This window comes from Aulonocara sp. 'chitande type north' Nkhata Bay, linkage group LG11 (assembly GCF_057382095.1).
Source record: "Aulonocara sp. 'chitande type north' Nkhata Bay isolate Kocher_YH1m ecotype deep benthic linkage group LG11, A_spYH_male_GT1.1, whole genome shotgun sequence".
Classification (NCBI taxonomy): Eukaryota; Metazoa; Chordata; class Actinopteri; order Cichliformes; family Cichlidae; genus Aulonocara; species Aulonocara sp. 'chitande type north' Nkhata Bay.
In genome coordinates this window covers 35,943,137-35,960,312 of record NC_141354.1, presented here as the reverse complement: position 1 = coordinate 35,960,312, position 17,176 = coordinate 35,943,137, and the positions used below count along the sequence as shown (strand labels likewise).

Sequence of the window (17,176 nt, the reverse complement as noted above, 5' to 3'; positions counted from 1 at the left end):
TGTTTTATGTGCGGAGGGGGATTTTTTAAAGATTAAACATTATCACAAAGTTGTGGGAATGTGAACTAGAACAGCAAATGATGCCTAATGATGAAGATAGCAGAACAGGTCTTATGCATCCCTGTGTCACAAGCAAAATGCCTGTAGTTACAGGCTACTACAAGATTTATATGTACAGACATAAGGAAAATTAAAGAATACACTCTCCAGGATGCATTTGATTTATTTTGGAGAACTAGTCCCAGCACTTCCTGAACTTGGAGCTCACTGTTATTTCTGTTGTGCTACATTAGATCTGTACAAATAACGACAACAATAGAATTCAGCAGACTGCCTCCTCTACAATTAGGACACGCGCACACACACAGCAACCATTCAAGAGCTCATTGCAGACATTCAATACAATGGAATAATTCCAGAGCAGAGAAATCACATATCTACTGATCCTGGTTACTGGAAAAAATTAACTAAAAGTAAACTTCTCATCATGAACTCTCCTAATTTACATTAACAGCACTGTTGCTCAAACATTAGCGTTTTTGCTCCAATTTTGACAACTTTAACACTATTAGGAGATACAGCAATTCCACCCCAACCCCCAACACAAAGCATTTTGGGGTTAAAAAGAAGTCCTCTTTAAATAGAAACTTAAGCAGGGAGGCTACATTGGCAGTTGGCACACACAGCAGCCCCACACTTTTGGGTTTTATTCCATCTCAGGTTTGCAGCAAGCATGGTAGTTCGGTCCTCTGCTCATCCATGCGTCCCCCCTGGACCCTCAGGAGGAGGGAGAAGAAGTCCTCATCATCCATGGGACCTGGAGCCCTGCTGCGCTGGTCCTCTAGCCTGCCCTGAGCCTGTGGGTCAAAACAAATTGTGAAAATGAAAGCAATGCAGTGAAAGTAGGTAAAAGGTTTGCTGCCAACACTCTTTCTCGCATTAGTGAGAAACGAACTTTTCTTCTCAGAAACAAAGCAGAAAACACCTCAGCTCACGACAAACACATCTAAACAAACAAGCTCATTGCTTACTTGTGTGGTTAGAATCATATCGTACAGATCATCTTTGGGCGCAGGAACTGGTGCAGGCTTTTTCACAGACAGGGACAGTTGTCTTATGCTCCCTCTGACACTTCTGGTCTTTGTTTTTGGCGGTGAAGACCTTCCAAGCTGTGCCCTCTGGTCCTCGAGCCGCCGTCCTTGTGCAGTGGCCACCAGGTCAAAAAACTCCTCTTTCTGCAGTGAAGTCATGGAGGAAAAGACGACTGTAAAGAAATGAGAGAGAAAAGAGCTTAAATGGTCAAAAGGCGGGGGAAAGGCAGTGGTCAGTGGTCAAGGAAAAAAACATGGAAACATGGTAGCTGAAAATTCCTGAGTCAGGGAGAATGGGTAGCTGCATTTGATTCTGCTTGTTCAACATGAGTCATAGCTCAAAAACAAATGCAAAAGTTGTATCCTTTTCCACACTTTACCATGGCAAAACAGAGCGCTTACCTCTGTTAACTGGTTTGGAGGTGTTGGGCTCAGAGTGGCACCTCCTCCGCCTCACCCCACTCTCCAGCCTGAAGGAGCAGCGCTGGTCATTGAGCCGTCTGCCCTCCTGAAAGGTGCAAAGCAGGTCATACAGCGCCTCTGGGAAGTCAGGGGTTAACCGGTGAGCCTGAGAAAACACAGGTGGGAGGGTGAAAAAGACGGAGGGAGAGAGGAATGGTTTCTGAGTGAATGGCACAGACTGTTTGTTGGCAAAGCAAAAGAATCCACTCCTACGTACTCCCACATGCTCTGAAATAAAGTGGTACCTGCAGTTCTTCCACCATGAGACTGTTTTTCTCTTGCAGTGGCTGGTGGCAAAGTGTTAAAGTCAACTGATTTACAACACAGGTAATCTCAGGGTAAGAAGAGCAAATACCAACCTTTTTGAGATCCTCTTTGTGGTCTGGTCCCCCCTCGGGTTGTAGCTCAGATGAATTTAGCTTGTTTGTGTCTGCCTCAGGGTCATTCTGTGTGGCCTTTTCATCCTCTGTGCTACAGGGTTTTTCAGTTTTTTCTTTAAGCACTTCATCCGGCTGCCCTTCACTTTTACTGTCATTTCCTTTGAGTCCATCATTTGTGCTTTCTGTTATCTCTGGTTTGTCTTCTTCTCTGGTTATCTGCTGTTTCTCCAGGCTTTGCTCTTCTAAATTTATTTCACCCGCTATTTCTTGTTGACTGTTTTCCTCTTCTGTGTGCTCCTCTTCCTTTTTGATAGCAAACTCCTCGCTACAGCTTTGTACAGTGACATCTGCACCGCTTGGCGCCCTAATTTCAGTAATACTTTCTACCAAATCTCCATCTTCAATGATGACAAGAGGCTCCAACAGCTCCTCTTCAGCCATTTCAACTTTGATATCTGTGTTGTCCAGTGGTCTTTCTTACAATCCTTATGATCCTTGTGAGAAAACAGAAAGAAGCTGGAGGTGGATAAAAAAAAAGGTGATCCAAAATATCAGAATTCAGTTAGTACTTAAAAAAAATACCATAAGGAAAAACACGACATCTATAAACACTGAAACTTAAAAGCATGATGAGTACCGCAGAGCTGCTGTGCCTTTCTTTTGAAACAAAACATGTGAGAAACCAGTTTGACAGGTTTCAGCATGTGGGCAACAGATGTTTAGGCAGAAATTTAAAAGAAACTTGAAGTCACAAACTCCTCCTAGCTATGTAAAACGTTCGACTATGTGATCACAAATGTCAGGGTCTTGTTGGTAGGTGATCACTGTTGTGTATTTTCCCAAACAGTTCAGTCGAATAACTCTTGTTGACAGATCACATTGTTATTTCCCCCCTAAAGCTACTGTCTACCACAAAGTGATTTAAATTTCAGTTAATTTTTGCCCTTACCTTTTCGTTCGCCTCGTTTCCTTTTATCTTCTCAAAACATCATCTTTCAAAGTCTTGATCCAGCGAACACAGCATTTTTGGCTTATCACTCGTCCTGTCAACGTTTTTATTAAGAGCAAAGAAGAAAAAAAGAAAATCTGCTAGTTTCACATGCCGTCGTGATGAGCTCTCGCCTTTTCTATCTGCCCTGCTACCTTCTGTCTTTCTCTCATCTCATCTCTTCCTGTTCCTCTTACCACAGCCCACCCCTATTTACTCGGCCCATATTTGACAAGTCAGGTTGACATGAAATATTACTGTTAAAAGCAGAATCACTCTCTATATGTGCGATGTGTGTGGTTAATGCAATCATGTCCCAAAGGAAAGGTTTTATAATGCCCATGTACACTTGTTAAAGCAGCTGCTGCTTTAACTGCTGCTCATTTGGTTATGTTAACCCCAAGTGCAGCATGTTGAAACAGGCGCAGTTTTTTTCTTAACTCTCTGTGGTTTTCACATCCTGTTGACTTGCAGCTAAAACGAGAAGTAGACTCAGACAAGTAAGGGAAGCTGTCTAAGCGAGATTATTACTTGAAAAACAAGGCTGAAAAAGAAGTTTATTTTATTTGAATGCTTCTGTTAGTGCTTGTAGCCACGTTTTTCATTCTAAAAAGAGAAATAAGTTAGGAAACTAGGGAATATCACATTTAATTTTTTTTTAAAAGTTAACACGTGAGTATCATAAGAAATATGTGGCTGAAAATGAAATGTGCAGCTCTAGTAAAACCCAAACCTGATTAGACAGAAAATCTGCTTAAATAGCCAGAATCAAAATAGAAAAAGAGAGGTTTTCCAAAGGCAAAACATTTTAGAGCCTATTTAGAATAGTTACCCTTTACACACACGTCACCTGTATATTCTTTTAAGGTAGTTATACAACAAAAAAAAAAAGTCTCTTTCTTAGCCTAACATCTCAATCACAAGATGAATCTGTTTGCCCCAGATTCAGTTTGTTGGGATCTGGAGGCCCTATCAAAAAGCCACATAAACTACTTTTGTATAATTAAATGTCATTTCTTTGTTATCCACCCACGCACATGCAACCACCCCCGCGCACTTCTGCTTTGTGAAAATGCAGGGAGTGCAGATGTTTTGCTGTTGTGGTTACCTTTAAACCAATAGTGCTACTCCACCGTACCCACAGCGACGCTTTGTCTATCACGCGCTGCACTGTGCATGCACATTTTGCACCGTTTCCTGTCAGTCGCTAGGGGACCCAACTCTGTGCGATGTCTCTGGTCTGTGTTGTGTCTGTGAGCACAGTCGGGCAGCAGTCGTCGCCACTGTGCGTCGCCGAAGATGTTGCAGCAGCAGCAGCAGCCTCTGACGGGCAATGGGCCATCCAACGGCCGGGGACTCGGCGTGAGTGGCCACCCCGGGATGCACGCGCTCAACTCAGTTCACCAACCCTCCCAGCATCGGCCCGACGGAGCGGAGTCGGGCCTCGAGGGTACAGAGAACGGACATGAAACCCGCAGAGATATTGGGGACATACTGCAGCAGATAATGACTATCACCGACCAAAGTTTGGACGAGGCACAAGCAAAGTGAGTCACGGCTATGCTTCCTTTCTTTTTAAATATTGTTATTTAGTGGTATTGCCGCTGCAGCGGTATTTTGTTGTGCTGCTTTGTCGACTCCGTCTCGCAGTGACAAAGTTTCCTGAACTTCACTCTATTGTTTAGATTATTCAGCTAGAAGCTAGCTAATTAGCTGGACTAATGACATAAAGTTGCTTTTGGTGTAACCTGTGCAGATTCAAACTCACATGCCAGTGTTTACTGTTTCTGTGCTGTAAGTTAGGAACACGCATTTCTTTCAGCAGCGGCTGTTTAATATGTAGCTTTTGTTAGCATGCTACGCTAACCAAGGCTAACAAGCTAATGCTAAAATAGGTAGCTAAGGACCGTGCCGATATAAATGTTAACACTGCGCTACAACACGGGTTATAATTTAATTACATAGTAAACAACTAAATATACTATCTAACATGTTGGCTGTCATATGCAGACATACTAGCAGTGAAAGGTTACCCCCTTAACTATCAGCTAGCCAGGAGCTAACGTTTGCTAAATTAGCTCGGCTAAATGTTGTCACTTTGTGATTTCTGTTTTTGTTTTGGTCGATTTGCGTACTGTCATTCTATGCCTTTGTTTACAAATAGGCTGGTAGGTCATGTTTGTTCTTTTTTATGTGCAGGAAACATGCGCTCAACTGTCACCGAATGAAACCCGCTTTGTTCAGCGTTTTGTGCGAGATCAAGGAAAAAACTGGTAGGTTTCTGCTCTATTTGCAGGAGTTTTCTTGTGCTCTCTGTCAACAGCCATGGCTTTAATTTTGTTTGGGAGCGTTATTAGACTGTGTTGACATTCTGTCATCAGGAACCAATAAAGTCATAAACAATCTGAATGGCCAAGTAAACACACAGACATAGTTTTTATACTTTCAGAGTCAAAAGCAAAATAATCCGACAGCCCTCTTAATAAATGCTTATTGGAGTATAAGTGGACTCAAATGACAACAGCTGGACAAACATAAGGTACAATTGCTACAGTGCAATATATTATAGTCATATCAGGTTGCTGTCAGGACTATATTATCTTTAAGCTGCCACAAGGACTGATAAAGTAAATTGTTTCTTCCTCATTCTACATCACCTGTATTGACTTTGTATAGATTACTTCGTAATAAGCTAATTTTGTATTATATTTAGTATTCATGATGGGGGAAAAAGGGTAGTTAAAATAGTTCAAAAGCATTAAGAAAAGGAGCAAGATGGTATACAACAAGAAGAAGTGCAATGCAAATAAATAAATAAAAAGTCAGTGTACAGAGGTGGTAAGCTCTTGTACACTATATACACACATAGATGTGATTTTTATGCATAGGGATATTTTTCTTTATTTTATTTTTAAAAATATTTTCTACTTAGCTGTGCGCCTTTTTGAGTAATGCTTAACTTATTGCGGGTTGAGGGTTGTTTTTATTTTATTTAAGCTGCTGTGTTATATGTTGTGTCTAATGTTTTGGCCATGATAACACAGGAATTTTCCAACTTTTTCTTGGCATAAATAAAGCTGATTTTATCGCATTTTATATGCATTATAACTTCAAATTCTACATCGAAGCATAGGGTCAACTCACTGCATTCATTTATATAACAGAAGGGCGATGAGTAATCTTTCATTTAGATTTCACTTATAGTTGCACTTTAAAACCAGCAAAAAACTAGATTCTTCTAAATTCTTCTTGTAAATTTTTATCTTTCAAATGAACAAATTAGGTTATTTATGACCTCTGGTGATAAACTGGTGATATAGTTTAAAGACTTTGACTTTATTGTAATTGTCCCCTTCCAGTCATTAAACTATAATCTTTGAACCATAAGTGACAGATCTAGAGTTGCAAGATATTTTACAATATCTGTCATAGGGTAAAGGAACCTGTACAGGTATGATGAACACTTAAAATAACTAGGTTACACCAAGGTACAGTCTGAAGTGAAAATGTTATGAGAGTGATGCACAAAAAAAAACGAGAGCACACAAAAAACTACTTATCTATTTCCAAACATGGTTCCATCATTATTTTGTTTTTGTTTTTTATGGTTCATTATTTGTAAAGGCTTTGGTTTAAGAGAGTTGCGAGTCTTTTACCTTCAAAACCAAGAGACTTTTGTCTCATTGACAGGCCTTTCAATGAGGAACACCCAGGAGGAGGAGCCTCAAGATCCTCAGTTGGTGCGACTGGACAACATGCTGCTGGCGGAGGGCGTAGCGGGGCCAGAGAAGGGTGGCGGGGCTGCTGCTGCTGTTTCTGCTGCCACCAGCTCTGGGGGGATGTCACCTGACAGCTCTCTCGAGCACTCCGACTACAAAAGCAAGTTGAGCCAGATTCGCAGTATCTACCACACTGAGCTGGAGAAGTATGAGCAGGTATTGTGTCGCAACAGCAGCTTAGCACTGACATTGCCTGTACGTGCTTGCTTGTACTAGAGGTACCTGGAAGCAATGTTGTACACTGGCATGCTAGATCAAGAGTTCACAGCACATAACTTTGCTTCAGGGCGGATTCATTCCTTTCCATTTGTGTCAGGTATGACTCAGTAAATCTTTATGTTGAGAGGCATTTTAGGCTTATTAGACCAACAAGCTCCACTGAAGCCCTACTTGTGAGCTAGTATCAAAGAGAAAATTAGATCTGCTATAAAATCCTCTTGAATGCAACATACAATTAAGTTCCTGAAACACAAACCGTTGCCCTATACTTAAGATTAAGGATATGCTGATATCAGTCAGGGGTGTCTATCTGACTGTGGTCATGTAGTCGAAAAACTACTCCAAGGCAACCAATACCACCCTCCAGCAATCAATATTAGTTTATAGTAAAATGAAGATTTAAATGTTTTAGAGTTTTAAGAAGAAAACCAAAAACTATGCAAAGTATACTCTGTCACATTTTCAAAGGCGGATTTTTTACAACATCTAAGAACAAAGAGAGCGGCATATTCAAGGAGACCAAGTATGAGATCCCAGTCATCACCTCGTCATAAAAACTGTATTTCCAAACTTGTGCCCATCAGCAGCTAGTTGCAGGACTTTCCGCTGACATTTGTAGTAGAACTGCCAGGTAGGGGTGGGCGATATATATGATAGAAACAATATAAATTTGGCCAACGATAGAGATTTTGACTATACCGCTCTATTGCGGTAGCGCATGTTGATGATGTCATCAAGCTACGCCTGTTTTGGTCAAAAGCATAACAGCGGCTACAACCATTATCATCTACAAATTATGCCGGGCGACAGTCATAGCAAAGAGATGAAGCACTTTTGAAATATGGGGAAAGCCAAAAACTGCGCTTCCTCCACTTCCGTAACATTGATTCATTAATGTTGAATTCTCTCGTTGCTGCTCTATGTTGCAGTATATTAATGACTAACCTCGTATTGTGGATGAATGATCTCAGTTGTTCTCCTGACTGAAGTTTGGCCCGTGTATAGCATCCTGATATGCGATTACATTTGTCCCTGACCACCAGAATCCCTCACGTTAACTTTTATCGAGTGGGGAAAAAAAGTTGGGGTTCATCCTCCAGCTTCACTGTGCTAATGTTATGCTAACATAGCTGTGTCGCTAGCAATCACGTAGCACAACATTATATACCAGGTAGTCCAACTTCAGTAACCCTGTGAACGCCACTGCTGTTTAGTTTCCTGTCTTCATTTATGTTGGAAGTGGTAGCAGAGCTGTACTTTTTAATTAGTTTCAGAAATCTCCCAGTCAGAACATGGTATGAAATGTTTAGGTGGAAACTAGCGAGCTAACTTCTAACTCCATTAAATTTAACAAATTCTGTTTTGATGGATGCCTGGATGTTAAATTTAATTGTTACACCTGGTAAAGCAGCAACGCTGATGATTTTATTAAAGATGAAAGAATTTAGACTGTTTTTAACTCTCAGTGTTCGTTTGACTTTGGGAGCTGAAGCGGACGGAGTTTTGGACCCAGATTACTCCGCGAAGCAACTCACTACGGCAGCTGTAACCCATATGGAAAAGATATAAATAAATCTTATAAAGTTTTTATCTGTCTTGTATGAAACTTGTATGAAAAGCATACAAGAGTGAAAACACATATAAGATCCCTTGAAAAATTATATAATGAAACTTGTATGTTTTGTATACTTACTAAAAAATATATGAAAGTAATGAGAAAGTGGCCACTTTCATGAGTAAATCATATATGTTTTTATTATATCTTTTCCATATGGGAATGCTCTGACAATCCATCAAACATTTTTAACAGATTTCTGCACGCCAAAATCGGTTTGAGGTCAGTAAGCACAACCAGAATTCATACATAAGGCACACTCGATTTTTGAGAAAATTTAAGGATTTTAAGTGTGCCTTATAGTGTGGAAAATACGTTATACAGAAGAAAAGAATATATCGCGATTATATATCGTTACCGCACATGCTCCTACTGCCAGGACACATAAACTGCAGAGTAGGTTTAGGAGTATCAGGGTTTGCACTCTAGTTTAAAAAAAGACAGGTGTGTTTGATAACACTGGTCAGCAGTTTTTCAGAAGTTTTTAATGGCTGTTGTTTGCAAAATAATTTTTTGTTTTTCAAGTTTACAAGTTTTCACATTTGTCAAGTTTTGTAAACTTATACCTTGTTATGTTTATGGTGGTATCTTATGATAATAGCTTTCTTCATTATGTAACCATTTAAAAATAGAGGAGCGTTAATATCAAACATTATGTTAGAAAGGATAGTGAAGTGATTACTTTAGTTGAAAAGAAAACACTGAATTTAGTTAGAGCCCACTATGCCAGACTTTGTCACGATGGATTACTATGGAGAAATGTCAATTTCATCAGTTACCCAGAATATTATGAAATGTAGATATGTTGGTTTCATCACTTCACAGTGAAGTGTCAAAGTTAAATATCAAAGTATTTAGCTGTGTAGGACCTTAATAGATGAAATGTGGAGATTATATACATTTTGGTCACAGTCCTCTTAGGAACATATTATGAAAGAAATTAAACTCTTACCTTTTTGATATTTTAATATGCTTTTAAAAACGCCCAAATTCAAATTTGACACTTCGTACTTGATACATTCCATTTTTTCAAGTCCAGTTTGAAATCAGATGAATAGTTTAAGAAAAGTGGATATCTGAAAATCACCACTAGCTTTGAGCCATTTTTTTGCCAACACTTCATGGTCATAATATATTTTAGTAATATATATGGTTTCAGTTTGTGGTCTTATATCTGACTTTGCAGCATATCATGAAAACCAGAGTCCACCAATTATTTTAGGCATCAGTTTCAGTTTCAGCAACTCAAAATGAGTAAGGTTTGACTATGTTGCTTTTGGAAGCGTTTGTTTGTAGACCAGTGCAATATATGCTTTTTGTTATAGCCAGAAAGTGAGAAGCATTGGATTAATAGAGGTGGATATTAAGATAACACCTGTTTAAAGTCTTCTGTTATGAAGACTTAAACTATTACTATATTTACTGCATTGTATATTAGCATATTGTATGTAATATAATATATTAATATTGATTCCTTGTCAGTAGAAGAACAGAATCATTAGTGTAATCCCAGATAACACCATTAGTAATAACCACATGTTCATGACAATTTGTTGCAGTGCACAGAGTGACCTAATAAAGAGGCCACTAAGTGTGCGTGCTTACCAATAAGAACAATTGTCGTACCAATTATCCTTATTATCAATTAAACTGTTTTTTTTTCATCATAAAATTGTCTTTCCAGCTAGAAAACATCATAATTAACAGAAGTAATGAAGTTTTATAAAATAACACATGTATAGCAGCTTCACTTCTCTCCTTCATTGTGTTTCGTCTTGCACCACCTTTCACCAGGCGTGCACAGAGTTCACCACCCATGTGATGAACCTGCTGAGGGAGCAGTCGCGCACACGGCCTGTGACTCCACGGGAGATTGAGCGGATGGTGGCTATCATCCACCGCAAATTCAGTTCGATCCAGACCCAGCTGAAGCAGAGCACCTGTGAGGCGGTCATGATACTGAGGTCCCGCTTTCTAGATGCCAGGTGAACATTGTAGTTTTTCTTTCTTTCTTTTTTAAGGTGACCTGTTATGGTTTATTAGGTCATATAGAATGTTGCACTGATAGATGCTTACATTAAATGTGACCAAATTTCAATTAATGGAGTTAGTGTTTGTGAAAGTAATCCCTGCAAGTTACCAGCTCCAGTTTCAGACTGCTTTAAATGATCTGTTTCAAGCAGTTTTTCTCCTCATGGATGGTATGATTTCAGAAACTAATGTCGTCGCCCCCAAACATCCTTTTTGAGCCAGGAAAACCTCTGTTCACTGTGTTCTAACCCTTTTTCAGACGCAAGAGGCGCAACTTCAGCAAACAGGCTACAGAGGTCCTCAATGAGTATTTTTACTCCCACTTGTCTAACCCATATCCCAGTGAAGAAGCCAAAGAGGAACTTGCCAAACAGTGTAGTATCACCGTCTCTCAGGTGAGCATGCTTCAAGAAACCAGGAGAAAGGAAAAGTTGTGGGTGTCCATGGATTCATATACCATTCATTTACTCTCCAACTGTTACAGGCAGGATTTTAAAGATTTAAATTTAAAAAAAAATAAAAAAAGAAGTAGTGACTGATTTCTGCTTAGGTGACCTCAAATACTTACAATTTGTATTAAGCTGTTTGAAATGGCTACTGGAGGTTTAAGAATGCTTCTTCAAAATGTGGTCATTTTAATGATTACCTTTTATTTTTGGAAGGTCTCCAACTGGTTTGGCAACAAGAGAATCCGCTACAAGAAAAACATTGGCAAGTTCCAAGAGGAAGCCAATCTCTACGCCATGAAAACAGCCTTGGGAGCTAGACAGGGCGATGATTCCCCACACACTCCCAATTCCACAGGTAACTAAGAAAATGACATGAACAGTAAATGCCTACTTGCCTTTAGGCGATAAACTCAGTTGTTAAGCCCTTCTCTGGCCCCTGATTCTCCACGCCTACATGAGTCATGCCGATATGTCTGATGATTAATGACTTGTTTATTAATGGTCAGGTAACAGTAAAAACCCCTTGGATTTCTTTATGGTGAATTATAAAAAGATGTCTGTCACAAATGACTATCAAGGTTTGTCGTTCTTCAGGGTCAGGGTCCTTCTCTCTGTCCGGATCAGCTGACCTGTTCCTCGGGGTTCCACCTGTGAATGGTGAACAGTCTGCCTACCAAATGGGAGTGCAGGTATTTACATACGTTTAAATATTAACTTGTGCTTCTCTTGTATTTTTTTCCTTTCTAATTAGGAACTTACCGTATTTTCACGACCATAAGACGCTCTGTACTAAAAGGCGCAGTCTCAGTTATGTGTGCCATTACTGTATTTAACACACACACATAAGGCGCACTGGATCATAGGGCGCATACAAGTACCGTATGCGTATTTAAAAATAAAGCGGGAGCAAAACAAAGTTTGGTACTCACATTTTTATCATCAATCAAACCCATCGAAGTCCTCATCCTCTGTGTCTGAATTGAACAGCTGCGCTAAATCTCCATCAAACATGCCAGGTTCACTTTCTTCACTGTCAGAGTCACTTTCCGTGCCGTGCGGCTCCTCGGAAACGATGCCGGCTTTTGCGAAAGCTCGAACAACAGTGCCAGCAGACATGTTAGCCCAAGCATCTACAATCCATTGGCAAATTGTGGCGTAACTCGCCCGGCGCTACCTTCCACTCTTGGTGAAACTGTGGTCTCCATCGGTCATCCATCGCTCCCAGGCCGCTCGCAGCCTTACTTTGAACGGGCGGTTCACACCGATGTCCAGCGGTTGGAGTTCCTTTGTCAGGCCTCCTGAATGACAGCAAGCTCACAGTTCATTTGTTTCACTTGTTTTTTTCACATCGGCTGTGAGATGGGCACGCGTAGAGTCACAGATCAACAGCGATGGTGATGTGTGGAAAAAACCACCTGGTCTCCTTACATACACCTCCCTCAGCCACTCTTTCATCATTTCCTCATCCATCCAGCCCTTTTCATTTGCCTTAATGATGATTCCTGCTGGAAACTTCTCTTTAGGCAAAGTCTTTCGCTTAAAAATCACCATAGGCGGCAGTTTCTGTCCATTAGCATGGCAGCCAAGCACAACAGTGAAAGAAGACTTTTCGTGCCCCGTTGTGCGTATCGCTACCGTGCTGGTCCCCTTCTTCTCCACAGTGTGACTCACCGGGATGTCAAAAGTGAGCGGGACCTGGTCCATGTTTGTGATGTGGCTGGGCTGAATGTTTTTGTCGCCGATGTGTTTGCTGCAGTAGGAGCGGAGGATGGCCAGCTTTTCCTTATAATCCGCTGGAAGTTGCTGCGCTACCGTAGTCCTGGTCCGGATGGAAAAATGGCACCGTTTCATAAAACGAAAGCACCAAGACGGACCTCCTTGGAAATGTTCAATGTTCATCTCTTCAGCTAGTGAAACTGCTTTTAGCCGAATGGTGACCATCGAAACGCTTCTCCCGATCGTTCTTTGCTCGATGATCCACCGCTCGAGTCTTTCCTCCAACTCGGGCCACCTCGCCTTATGTCCGCGGAAACTCAGCTGCGTTTTCTTGACCTGCCGGAGCTTGTTTTCTAGCTTCCTCCATTTGCGAACCATCCATTCGTTAATCTTAAATTCTCTCGCCGCTGCTCGATTTCCATGTTCCTCCGCGTAGCTGATGGCCTTCAGTTTAAACTGTGCTTCGTAAGCGTGTCTCTTTGCCATTTTCAGGGTTGTTAAAACAACGATGTCCTGCATAACGCACATACCTGTTCTTTTATACAGGTATGTGCAATAAAGTCAACGCACGCACTTCACCCTTTAGCGTTCTCATGGTGTTCTCTACTACATCCTCCTTACAACACACAGGGCGCACTGCGCTATAGGGCGCGCCGTACTTTTTGAAGAAAATCTAAGACTTTTAAGTGTGCCTTATTGTTGTGAAAATACGGTAGTAGAGAAGTAATATCAGTTTAGTTGCCCGGTCTAAAAGAAAGAAAAAAAACTCAGAAAACAGTAACAAATGAAACATCTTTGGATAATCAAATCATGTTTTAACACTTAGTGTTTTGTAGAACATCAAAGACAGTGTCATATTAATTTGCTGACTGAGGCTGCTGTTAGAAGTGCTAGCAGCATCAGGTTCACAGGTTCTGCCTGTGCAGAATGTGGCTGCACAGGCAGAGCGCTTTGGATGTGTGTTTATATGTTAGTTTACGCTGACATCAAAGCAATGCAGAACTGTGTTGTCCACGAGAGAGTGAGAGAATGTCTCGCTCCGACTAGCGTCTAGATGACTAGTTGTTCAAATTCGTATTATCAGCAGATCAAATGATAATCAAACCAACAAAGTTTTCATCTAACAGCATGTCTCTCTGTGTAGCTAAAGCTCAAAATGCTGTTTTCCTTGCAGCTGAGCCAATGCAAAAAATAAATAAATAAATAATTGTTACTGCAAGTTTTGTATTACTTGTTTAAACTCTGCCTGAATCTGCTAGGATCAACTTGTTGTATTTGTGGCATTTAAAATAAGTGTTGCCAACAGGGGAGTTGCACCCTCTGGTGGACAAACTATCCAACATAAACACTTAAAATATGGTTGAGGGGTGTTTCTCCTGTCTCTTCTTTACTTTTTAAATTTGTCAGCCTTTGTAAATTCATATGCGGCCAATCTTGTACCCAACATTATATCCAGCTGATGCCACTCAGCATTGACAGAATAACCCTGAACATTACTTTTTTTCTCTCTCTCTTTTGATTTCTTAGGCTAACGGAAACTGGCAGGGTCGAAACTCACCCCCGTCTGGCACCTCGCCTCATAGCGACCAGTCAGAAAACTCTGACTGATGAGCCCACCCACTGACACAGAACGACAGCGATGGAAAGATTGATGACGGAAAAAGACCGAAAGAATGATATCGCACTTCCCACTTGGCTGCAGTTGTTTTTGTATATTGTTTGTTTGGTTTGGTTATTTTAAGTGTAAGTTGTCTTTTTTTCTTCTTCTTTTTTTCTTCTTTTCTTAGCGCTCAGCGTTGGTCATTATGTTTGTCTGATTAGCTGAGTGCACAGATGATAGAGTGAACGTGTGTGTGTCGTGTGCATGCTGGCGTGGTTTTCTCATTGGGGTTGTAGGGTTTATTTTCCACTACTTTTGACATGTTACTGAGATCTGTTTGTGGTTGGGAGGGGGGGGGAAATGCGACTGTATCATGATTGTTTTAACACACTATATCATTATTATTAATATTATTACTTTCAATATTAGTGCTACAGCTATTTTCTTTTAACAGTTCATAAAGAGAGATAGCATTTAGTGAATGAGAGGGCAATAGAGAAAAATCCAAAGACTCCGTGTGTTTGTTTCTCTGTTTTGTTTTGTTTTCTACTGGGCTTATGTGTCCATGTATAGTGAATGAGGTGTGCCTGAGTCCATATTAATGGTTTGAATGAGTGTATCAACAGTGCTGTCTTTTTTTCTGTACAGTGAAACACCTGTATCCTCTCTCTACCTCTTTTACAATAAAGACTCTCTGTATTCACAAGCAGCTGGAGATCGGTCACATTCATGGGGTCATAATGAATAAACTAAAAGACTAGGGGACAGTATAATGGGCTACTTTATTCAAGACACCAACAGTAACTGATTCATTAGCAGCACTCTCACACACACACACACACACATATATATATATATATATATATATATATATATATATATATATATATATATATATATATATATATATATATATATATATATATATATATATATAATGGATCAGCACCATTTAGACTTTTTGAATTTGTTCTGAGTTGAGGACCTGTGTTTTTTTGTTTTGTTTTTTTTTACTATAATTACTCCAATACAAAAGCAGAGAATGTTGCTCATAGCTTTAAAAGGAAACTTATCAATATCGCTGACAATCACCAACATTAGATTATTAATTTCTGAAAAGCAGTTTGACTTCTAACCAGAAGTAATGTTGCAAAACTAAACAATAGGCTAAGGATTGCATGCAACCTCCTAAAAACTACACATGTACTGTGTTTGCTCAGGAGCATTGTCTTTTTTCTTTTGTTGGGTATTTGATCAAGTTCTTGTGTAGCTTAGATGTAGGTTACTGCATAAATGGTGGTATTGTACCACAGTACTAGTATTTATAAGTATCTAAATAAAAGTAATAATCCTGTTTTAACTGATATGCCAAAAGTTTTAGCAAAAATATGTCCTTAAAGTAGTTACAGTAGTACTCAGAATCACATATGCAGAATCATATTTATTATATAATTATTATTATTATAATAGATAATAACGATAGGCATGCATCTGTATATTTCTTACAGCAGCTAGTGATTTTAATTACTTATTAATATTTGATGATGTTATTAATATTTTAAAATCTTCAAAATAATAAGTAAAGTTTTTAAATAATTGGGTTGGAGAGCATAAATATTAAATTCCCATCCAAATTATAGCAGCAGTAGAAAATAGAAATCATATAAATACTTAAAGACTATACTTTAGTAAAGTACTTGTGTAAATGTAAAAGTAAGATTGAGTGTATTCAAGTCCAAAAAACTAAAATTCACTATCTTTTAAATGTAGATGCAAAATAAAATAAATAAGCACATGGTAATAGACCTCCTCCAGAGTGAAGAGAAAAAAACCTTAGAATTTAGAGTTTTCGGATTATGCCAACATATCTCATTATCTGAAATTTTAGTCGTGTTTAATGTGAATTTCAACCACTCTGGTACACTCTCTCGTTCTCTGGTCTCAGGAGCTTGCAAAGATCGGACAGGACTTCTGTAAGTTTTTTTGAAGACGTTCCACCTGTCATCAGAGAGGACATCTTTTAAGTTTCTTTGCTTTCTTTCCAACCTCCTTAGACAGCCATGACCTGGATGACTGAGAACCTACACAGACATATCTTGCTCTTTCTTTCTTTCTTTCTCTCTCTCTCTCCATCTCTGTCTCTGTCTCTGTCTGTCTGTCTCTCTGTCTGTCTCTCTCTCACACACACATACACACACACACACACACACACACACACACACACAAATACACACAGTAAATGCAAAAATAATATATAGCAATAATCAATAGCATCAATAGCTTCTGATCAGCACCATGGACAGCAACTGCAGCCAGAATCTGGGGGAACGGAAGCTTTTACTTAAACTTATACTATACACTGACATCATCTTCTTCAACCAGGCTCAGTGAGGAGGCATCTTACCAAACAAGCATAGCCTACTCATGATCATCATCATCAGTTATTTCCAGTGGACCAGCTTCTAGATACTTCACACACACATATTACAGTACGAGTCCATATTTTCAACATATACATGAGTAAAAATGTTTCAGTCCTTTACTAAAAACAAACCACTCACCTGTTCATTTTAAGGCCTTGTGCTCAGCAAAGTCACTGACAACACTGCTTAATTCCCAAGTCCTCGGGGAATACTTGTTTTTTGTTGCTGTTGTTGTTGTTTTGCTTTGGTCAAACATAAATGAAAACAACTCTGCTGGATACTTTTCAAAAAAGAAATGGTTGCATAGTTGATATCAACAAGTTACAAAATATTACCACCACAATATACAGACAGCAAGATCAGGGAACACATGTAATATGTTCCCCAGCATGTCTCCCGCCATTAAAACACAACTTAATCAGT

General features: G+C 39.6%; 2 protein-coding genes across 3 annotated transcripts; one reads left to right on the top strand and one right to left on the bottom strand.

Moving 5' to 3' along the window:
- Positions 1 to 207: 207 nt before the first annotated feature.
- Positions 208 to 3,302, bottom strand: gpsm3 (G protein signaling modulator 3). 2 transcript variants are annotated; one of them, XM_086312367.1, is made up of 5 exons: positions 2,883 to 3,302; positions 1,913 to 2,427; positions 1,494 to 1,659; positions 1,032 to 1,264; positions 208 to 857 (listed from the first exon to the last, which is right to left on the bottom strand). In XM_086312367.1, exons 2-5 carry the CDS (start codon positions 2,372 to 2,374, stop codon positions 717 to 719), a joined length of 1,002 nt encoding a protein of 333 aa, XP_086168493.1. In that variant the 5' UTR covers positions 2,375 to 2,427; positions 2,883 to 3,302; the 3' UTR covers positions 208 to 716. The 2 variants fall into 2 exon arrangements, with proteins under 2 accessions (XP_086168493.1, XP_086168492.1); XM_086312366.1 differs by having other exon boundaries at positions 1,913 to 2,449; positions 2,883 to 3,300.
- Positions 3,303 to 4,138: 836 nt separating this feature from the next.
- On the top strand, positions 4,139 to 15,036 carry pbx2 (pre-B-cell leukemia homeobox 2). Its single transcript, XM_086312365.1, has 8 exons — positions 4,139 to 4,468; positions 5,121 to 5,194; positions 6,612 to 6,856; positions 10,329 to 10,519; positions 10,825 to 10,960; positions 11,228 to 11,369; positions 11,609 to 11,703; positions 14,258 to 15,036. Exons 1-8 carry the CDS (start codon positions 4,221 to 4,223, stop codon positions 14,336 to 14,338), a joined length of 1,212 nt encoding a protein of 403 aa, XP_086168491.1. The 5' UTR covers positions 4,139 to 4,220; the 3' UTR covers positions 14,339 to 15,036.
- The last annotated feature ends 2,140 nt before the right edge of the window (positions 15,037 to 17,176 follow it).

What these genes read in the sequence shown, in the direction of transcription:
- gpsm3 (XM_086312367.1), bottom strand. Translation starts at nt 2,374, where the DNA reads ATGGCTGAAGAGGAGCTGTTGGAGCCTCTTGTCATCATTGAAGATGGA. An exon ending in ACAAAGAGGATCTCAAAAAG is followed by an intron (nt 1,660 to 1,912) that starts GTTGGTATTTGC and finishes GTGTTTTCTCAG; the next exon opens with GCTCACCGGTTAACCCCTGA. An exon ending in CTCCAAACCAGTTAACAGAG is followed by an intron (nt 1,265 to 1,493) that starts GTAAGCGCTCTG and finishes ATTTCTTTACAG; the next exon opens with TCGTCTTTTCCTCCATGACT.
- pbx2 (XM_086312365.1), top strand. Translation starts at nt 4,221, where the DNA reads ATGTTGCAGCAGCAGCAGCAGCCTCTGACGGGCAATGGGCCATCCAAC. An exon ending in GTAGTATCACCGTCTCTCAG is followed by an intron (nt 10,961 to 11,227) that starts GTGAGCATGCTT and finishes TATTTTTGGAAG; the next exon opens with GTCTCCAACTGGTTTGGCAA. An exon ending in CCTACCAAATGGGAGTGCAG is followed by an intron (nt 11,704 to 14,257) that starts GTATTTACATAC and finishes TTGATTTCTTAG; the next exon opens with GCTAACGGAAACTGGCAGGG.